We start from the raw sequence: 8,825 nt of genomic DNA, 5'->3' as shown, positions 1-8,825 counted from the left end.
CTTTCAGAATGAGTGTCCAGCATGTTATCAAAAGCAGTTTTTCCTTGTGGCTTTCCACAATCACTTGAAATGCCTGCTGAATGTGGGTACAGTGCTGTTATTCTCGGTACCAGACAATGTCATCCAGGCTGTATTGTGTCCTTAGGCTTAAGGAATGGGGAAGAAAAACTCCAAGCAGACAGATGAAGGTTGTATTGTATTTGCTCAGTCTTTCTTGGAGCCTCAAAATACACCCAGGGATTTACTTTATGTCCATGATCTCAAAGTTATCTACAAATTACCCAAACTGTCTTTTGCTGGATCATCGGATTTTCGGTTAGTGTGCAAATGCAGGAGTCAGCTCAGATACTAGCTCTGATTTTTGGACATCCCTGGTATACACATGCATTGTTCTCACAACCAAATTCAGGATTTACCTTGTTTATTTCAGAACTGACTCAAAATAATTCAGAACCTCCTCTAAAAAGTAAGTATCGATCTAATTAAATAAAATTAAGGAAAGTAGATTGTTTGATGGTTGGAGGAATAATAAAAGTTGGATCTTCTTAACTGAGTGGATTTATGTTAGGTTATCTGTTGTGGGAACCTTAGTTTTTATTCCTATCCACACTCCTCCCCCAGACAGCTGTGTCTGCAGCTGCCACTTGAATAATGCAACATTTGTTACCACTCTGAATTTCCAAACCACTTTATACCCAGCTTCCGTAGCTCCTATACCCCAAAACCAAGTATATGGAGAGGCTAATATATAACTATATTATATTAATACATTTGGAAATAAAGTTTTCCTGCATAAAAAGCTAATGCAAGTACAAAATTAAAGATGTGTGATACGTTCTGATATTTTTTATTCTGTAATGCTTCATTTTTAAATTTTATTTGTGATCAATGAAATTATTTCAAGACCCACAAATAAGTTGCACCCTATCATGGACAAACAGGGCCTTAATGCATGTTAACATTGGTCAAAAGTAACAAGCACCAACTGTATGCCCAGCAGACCATATTTGAAGCTATTAAAGATATCTGGAAATATCTAAAGGAATTGGTATTTGGAGATACCAAAGAGTTATAGACAATGAAAGGGCATTGTATTAAAGGAACTTGAACTTAGTATCAAAAGGATGTTGGCTTGAGTCCCAAGTGCCACTAAGTATCTGACTGACCCTGGGCAAGTCTTGGAACAAAGATACTCTTCTCAAGGCATAGGACTAGATAAAAATAATGACTTCATTATTTTTCTTAAGTTATAAATATGAGGGGTAAATAAGACAAGTGTAAATGAAAGGACTTGATGAAGTGTTTTCTGAGAGCTTTATGGATATTGTTTTATAGGGGATTAACCCTTGCAGAATAAAAAAATTGTTGCAAAAAAATAAATTGGAACCCAGAGCCGCCAACATATGCTCAGCAATAAAGCAAGAAGTGGGTGAGAGTACTGAGGCTTGGGGTTCTCGGGAAAGGCTTACTGGAAGGGAAATGGAGTCATCTTCATTCAAGTTCTGAGTATGTTTCAGATTTCCTGACTGTCTTTAGCACTGACTAACATTTCAGATACAACCAGTACCTCGGGGCCACCTTCCAGGAACGAGGTGGAAGACAGACACCTGATCCTTTATAGCTTGCTTCCTTTGGGAGCATTGCCTCTATTCATGACCTGTTTCTACTTATTCTTCTGCCTGAGAAGACACCAAGGTGGGTTCCACCTCCCCTCCGCTGCTTTGTGCCACACCTTTGGGAACCAGCTACTAGGACTGATGTATTTTTAGTTGGTTCCTGTTGTTTTCTTTCCCAACATTTCACAATAAACCATGGATAATGATTTCCTGGGGGCAACTCATCCTTCCGCCACCCAGATGCCAAATGGATTAATTCGGGCGCCCTTTAGTCACGCTGAGGCATGCTCACCACAGCAGGGCTCCCGCCCAGGGCTGTGGCAAGGAGGGAACGTTACTGAAATGTACCCGTTGTCCTGGGGTCAGCCTTTTTTGTGTGGGAAGCTCTTCTAAAACTGCAGGGTGCTGAAAGGTGTCTGATTTGCATTAGTTTGTCCCATTGTCTTCTTCACACCACACCTCAGACACCAGCCGCGCCTGCCTTTGTCCACGTGAAGACCCACTGTCCCCAGAGAAAACCCATCTGCAGGCGCCGTCTGTCGCCCTCGCTCAACAACAGAAACAAACACGTGGGTTTTGCGTGATGGAGGAGGGGTGAGATTTTTGGGAACAAATCCTTTATGCTTTGGGAAGAATCCCCTCCATGTCACGAGGGAAGACTCAAACACACAAGAGGCGGATGTATGGAGAATTCTGATCCAGCTCTGGCCTGACCCTCCTCCATTCTCTCTCTTTCCTTCTTCCTTCCTCTCTGCCGCCTCCTCGTGTCCCTTTTCCCACAAGAGCAGCCACACTGGAGCTATAAAAAGTATGCTAAACAAAGCAACCCTTATTTCTGCCGTGAGAGGAATCTTTGTCCGGCCAAAAGCGCTTCTGGTGTTTTGTGGCGAGGGCCCCGGGAGCCCAGGACCTTCCCAGAACCCCGAGGGAAGCTTCTGTAGCCCCAGCTCCACGGCTGCAGCGCCAAGGCTCTTGCCATGGTCCCCCTCCAAGCTCCACCACCTTTTCTGAGCCCACCTCGGCCCTGGGGACGCGGCCGCGGTCTAGCTGTCGGGCTCCAGAACCACAGTCCGCAAGCCTAACCTACAGGGATTCGGGGAAGAATCCTGTGCTGCAGCAGAGATTCTTCAGGATTAACAAGTCTTAGACTAAGTGGTTTTTGGAAGACCATAGGTAGGTAGCTGTGTAGACTCAAAACAGAAAAGTCTGCTGATGGTCTGTTATGTGACTTTAGGCTATTCTTTTATTCTCACAAAATACCTTAAAGTTTTTCCGGACGCGAGTTGAGAGTTAATGAAAGAATGAACCATAAAGGACCTCATAAAAGGAGGAATGATTTCTTCATAACTCACACTGGCACGTAAAGAAGCATGGCCACAGATCCAGCTACCATGCAAAAGTCTCTCATGCTGTGTGTGGGGCTCATCAAGGAGGAGACCTCCCAGACAAAACAAAAGATGGTTCGGAGTCAGTGCCAAGTTTCCCTACAAGTTCTTAGAATATAAATTTAGGCCTCCCTCTGGGTTCAATATTTTGTAAATACTGGAACTCAAAAAAGAACTCAAGATGAAGTGATGTATTTCTGAAAAAAAATTTTATGAAAATCTTTAGTTAAAAACAAATACTGCCTTGGCCGTGTGGCTCAGTCGGTTGTAGTGTGTCCTGTACACCAACCTTGCAGATTGGATTCCCAGTCAGGGCGAGTATGGGAGGCAAGGAATCTGTATTTCTCCCTAAATCTCTCTGACGATTTTTAAAAAGGTAGTAATTATAAAAAAAATACTGTAGTCATGAATGAGGTACTGCAAAGGAACTTGATGTGTGTGGGTTTGTGTGTGTTAGTAAACCAGAAATAAAGATGTAGTAACCTTGAAAGATCCAGAAATGTGAGGGGCACATGTAGCCAATAATTTTAATTATAACATTAAATGGCACTCAGCATTTCCCACCAGTTGCCTTATTTTAAATCAAAACAAACACATTCAACTTGTATTAAGTTTTTAGTAAGCATCAGTAGGCATCATTTTGATGGATGCTAAGGTTTTGTTTCCTCGAGTATTATTTCCTTTCTTCCTATAGTGACCAACAACAACAAATTACATTCTGTTACAACTAGGCCTGAGAACTATGACATCATTTCAAACAATAATCTAAATAATATATCCTACAAGAAAAGACCCGGTTGGTCAAAATGTAGTCATAGATATTTTTTTAATCCTTCCACAAGGACATGCTTTTCCATTGATTTTTTTTTAGAGGGAGTGAGAGAGGAAAAAAACCATCCATGTGAGAGTGAAACATCCATCGGTTGCCTCCCGCATGTGTACTGACTGGAGATTGAACCCGCAAACTGGGTATGTGTCCTGACTGGAAGCCAAACCCACCACCTTTTGGTGTGTAGGATGATGCTCCAACCAATTGAGCCACACTGGCCAAAGCTAGTCATATTTCTTCTTGTGTAAGCTGGACAAATTATTTATGACTTGAACTGGAATTCAAGAGGGTTTTTTCTGGGTGTGCAATTATTTGGGAATTTTTAAATTGAATTTATTGGGGTGACATTGATTAATAAAATTATATAGTTTTCAGGGGTACAGTTCTATAACATGTCATGTGTATATTGTATTGTGTGTTAACCACCCAAAATCAAGCCTCCTTCCATGGGAATTTTGTTTTAAGGTGCCCATGTCTTTCATGAGAATTCAGTTTTGCTCCATTTGACTTGTCAAACATTTCAAAATAAAATGGAAGAGGTGCCATATGAGATCTTTGAGACTGATTACAAATTTCTTAAGACGGAACTTGTATGGGAACCATGGAATAGAAATTCAAAGTAGAGAAAAGAACTGGTAAACACATAGCAGATACACATAAAAGCCAAAGCTCTCATCTTAATCTAGAATGGTCCTTTGAGGGTATAAAAGTGTTTGTATGCTGAAAATCACTGAATTGTTACTCTTCAAAAGTGAATTTTAAGGTACACAAATTATATCTCAACACATTTTTTAAAGTGTATTGTAAACTGGACAGCGCCAAACACAGAGTAGGAGAGCTGCTGCGGTGTTGTCATCTCTGCCCAGCACAGCAGGGTGCACCAGCCTTGTGGCACCCACCCACTTTGATGAGGTGCCCACCCAATAAGTTCAGCCACAGAGCACCATGTTTTCTTTACCCCATTAGTTCTAACAGTTTTCCATGGAAATGAGTCATCTTTTGGAAAGAAGCCAGGTAACAAAGTTGACAGACACAGATTGAAAAATATAACAGAGCCCAGGCTCAGGGGTTGAGCATCAATCTAGGATCCAGGAGATCGCAGTTCAATTCCTGGTCAGGGCACATGCCCGGGCTGTGGGCCAGATCCCCAGTTCAGGGCGTGTGCAGGAGGCAGCCGATCAATGACTCTCTCATCATTGAGGTTTCTCTCTCTCCCTATCCCTTCTTCTCTCTGAAATCAATAAAGATATATTAAAAAAAAAGAAAAAGAAAGATAAAGAAAAATATGACAGGGACCTTGTTGATACAGTGAAGATTTATGACTATTCGTTAGGTCACATGACAGTCTTCTTCAGCGCTCCTCTGGAAACTTTAACCAGGCTCCTTTGGGTGGAGGTTAGGGCACTTTCCATCTGCGACAGGGAAGTTCAAAGCAATCTCTGACTCTCTAGATCACTCAGCGTTAGTGTTATTTCCTGGGCAGATACCTGGGCAGAGGCGGTGTGCTCAGCAGTGAATACCTAGTTTTTCAGGATAGGCCCAGGCATGTGTGTGGCAGAGCTCTGCTAAGAAGTAGGCAGACACTGCTCGCATCACAGTGAGAGCAACAAAGGGCCAGACAAGGCATGTAGACTATTCAAGACTGTGGACCTGATAATTAGCAGCAGTAAAGCCAAACCTCAAGAACATAAATAGGCAAAACTGGAATTTAAAAACTGAAATAACACTACATCTTCATTTTTACCAGTTGAGTCCCCTTGTCCCCTTGTATGACCAGAAATAACAAACAAATAACTGAAAAGAGTGAAAAACATTAGGACCCATTTTACTTTTAGCTTCCATAAGTTCACCTCTTTTATAGAAGCTTTAAGATATTTGACTCTATTTGGAAGTGTAAGAATTTTCTTGTGACAGAAATAACAATTGAACTATTTTAAAATTTTTCTAAGCTTTACCCATCCCATCCCTGGAAAACACCCAGCAATTTTCCAATTCCAGGTCTCAAATCATAATAATATATCTTGGATAATTCCTAACATTAAGGACTTCTGCCCCCTTCGAGGGTATCTGTTCTGCTTTGTTGTCGACAGTTTTATTATAAACTGTGTTAATGCTATCCATTATGTTGTAGGCTGCCTGAAGTTCCTGTGAAATATTTTGTGCTTTTTTCATAAACTTGGGCTGTGCTTTTCATCGTGAAGAAGGATTTAAAAGTGTTCTGTGACCTCAAAAGTGATCAATAATAAAGCACGAAACCACTATTTGGGAAGAACATAGTGGCCCTTAAGCCTCTCATCCCTTAATAAGTGAGAATCTGCTAAAAATAAATAAATATATATATATATATGTGTGTGTATATATATATATATATATATATATACACACACATATATATATCAACAGCGTATGTGAGGAAAAATCAATTATTTCTCTCCATATATAAGGACTCAGTTTAGCCTGCACTTCATAGTTGGCTAATAAATATGGATCATCACATCTTTAAATGATAACTAAAGCATTTTTTCTCTTATAGGTTGATGATGTTCCTCAGCCCTTTAGACGTGAGCAAATTGAAGTGGACGCCAGGCAAAACTCCCAAACACTGACGTCAGAAACTAGTGTTTATGATAATGACCCCTGGTGCAGGCTCCAGGAAGAGCCTGTGGTTTATTCTCACCCGCATCCGGAGGAAAACAAACAGGGCATTGTTTATGCTTCGCTGAACCACTCCATCATTGAAATGAACTTAAGACAGGCAAGAAACGTGAAAGAAGCACCTACAGAATATGCAGCCATATGTGTAAGGAGTTAAGTCTGGTCCTGATCTCCCTCCAGTGATCACTGAATGATCAGCATGTCAATACCATTATGAGACCAACAGAATGTCAAACAATATTCCTTGACCTGAGAAGATTCACTTTAAGGAGGTTCATGCTGGAGCTTGGATCTTCAGGATTGGTAAAACAAATGACTAAAATTTCTCCCAGAAAATTTTTCTGGAGCATTTTATATTATTGCCATAAACAACAACATCTCCTCTCTAGAACTGAGTGGTATCATGAATAGCAGTGTAGTAGAACATTTAAACTCAGTTACATCTTACCCAACATGTAAAGTCAGCATTTTCTTTGAAGCTATCAGAAAGACATGCAGGGAAGAGAGAGATGTGTTATTGGATCAGTTTCACTACACACTCTTCAAAAAGAATGCCCCAATTTAAATAACTAACCATAAATACGGTAATGATAGTATGTTTATTTCCAGGCCATCTTTGATAATAAGAAACTTCCCTCTATCAATCTATTGTTGGGGTTTCTTAAATGTAACGGAGAAATAATTTTAGACTTGATGCTATAAGAAAAGAAATCGTGCAATAAAGATATGAGTAAATGTTCCCCATACTTGAGAAACAAATGCTTATATCTATCCTGTTACATTACAAACCAGATATCTGTGGTAATGGAACAATTAATGTATGGTGCATTTATAAACAACGCGGTAACTCAGGGTTTGGGTTACATAGACTAATTAATGTATATGAATTGGCATAATACTGCTGAATTAATATACTTGTGGGTATCTGAATAAATATAAAAATCAGTAAGACTAGTTATCATCAGGCAGGTGCATATTGATGGTTTAAACTGCTTTATGGTTGACTTGATGTCAAACTAGAAGCATAATTAATAGAAAGGGAAAAAGTCCAGAATATTGAGTTGACCAGTCTGGGTCAACATATCTTCATTCACCACAGCTGTCTCTTGCTATTCTTCCTAAGGAATCAGGGCAAATCATACATAGTGAAGTAGTACAGTTTGATAATCATTTGTTTTAAAATCTTGAGGTTGCAGCCACTTAAAAGTAGAGCAAGAAGGTATGATTTCAGTTTTCTGAATTTCCAGAATACTTGAGTCTAATTATTTCAAAAATAGCCTGCAACTTCATTCAACAGTTTGAGGTTATTAGGGTTCTCAGGTGCTGCCACTAAATAATGCAACAGACCTCATACAATGTGGATAGCAGAGGTTAGGATCCATTTGAACAGATACATGAGCTGCTGCACAAATGAATGTGAAGGGTGTGTGTGTGTGTATGTGTGTGTGTGTGTGTGTGTGTGTCTAGAAGGAAGGGTGGGTGACTTAAAGAAATGGTAAAAGAAAAACTGACAAAATTGAGTACCATTTCAGTTTGCTAAAGAAACTCGACTACTAGAGCAAATGAATCATTAAAGAAAACATATGAAATTATGAGGATAGGAGTATGACATCCCATAAAAGTTTTTGTCCCCAAAAGACTAAATATTTTTTGTGGTGGAACATTTCTTTTGTAACACTGGCATTACAATTTTGAGCCTTAGATTGGGGTGGTGGTTATTGTTTTAAAATCATTGTTATCCACTCATATAATATCATTACTCCTAGAAGTCTGAGCAACCAATTTTGGGGTAGGCTTTTTTAGTCAAGCTGTGTTTACGGGAAACAGCCACAAAAGATAAATTAGAATAGCTGCTCTCGGTATAAAAATAGTAACAGAAGTATGGGGAGAATACGTTTAGCTGTCCTTATCAGATAAACACACAAAGAACAGTTCCTTCATAATTATAAATATGTTTCTGTATATCGTTGACAATATTCTTAACATGTCTTTCAGTAACGATCATGACTTCACCTCTGTTAAAGATTTATACTTATAATTTTATATGCTGTCAAAACCACAAATCGTTTATGTTTTTATTCCTTCTTAATAAAAGGTGTCAGAGTTATATATGTATTTGGCAAATAAATCTATTTCAGTATTATTTACATGGCTTATTTAATTAATGAAATATAAGAAAAAGAATATGTAAATAATTTAATGATTTCCCATGAATTTTAAGCTTATTGATTATTCCCAATAAGAAGGTAAATTTATTAAAACTTATTTGAAATCAATTCAGTGTTGCATTTTGTACCAAAAAGCACGTGGACATGAAATGTGAGTGCTTCTCAAACCTTA

At 39.2% G+C, this 8,825-nt stretch overlaps 1 protein-coding gene across 1 annotated transcript; it reads left to right on the top strand.

The window, feature by feature from the left end:
* Window positions 1–327: 327 nt before the first annotated feature.
* Window positions 328–6,642, top strand: BTLA (B and T lymphocyte associated). Its single transcript, XM_087817801.1, has 4 exons — window positions 328–466; window positions 1,537–1,759; window positions 2,047–2,185; window positions 6,364–6,642. Exons 1-4 carry the CDS (start codon window positions 328–330, stop codon window positions 6,640–6,642), a joined length of 780 nt encoding a protein of 259 aa, XP_087673927.1.
* The last annotated feature ends 2,183 nt before the right edge of the window (window positions 6,643–8,825 follow it).

This window comes from Miniopterus natalensis, chromosome 6 (assembly GCF_054644295.1).
Source record: "Miniopterus natalensis isolate mMinNat1 chromosome 6, mMinNat1.hap1, whole genome shotgun sequence".
Lineage (NCBI taxonomy): Eukaryota > Metazoa > Chordata > Mammalia > Chiroptera > Miniopteridae > Miniopterus > Miniopterus natalensis.
The sequence above is the reverse complement of the archived record's forward strand: the minus strand, read 5'-3'. Positions and strand labels throughout refer to the sequence as shown.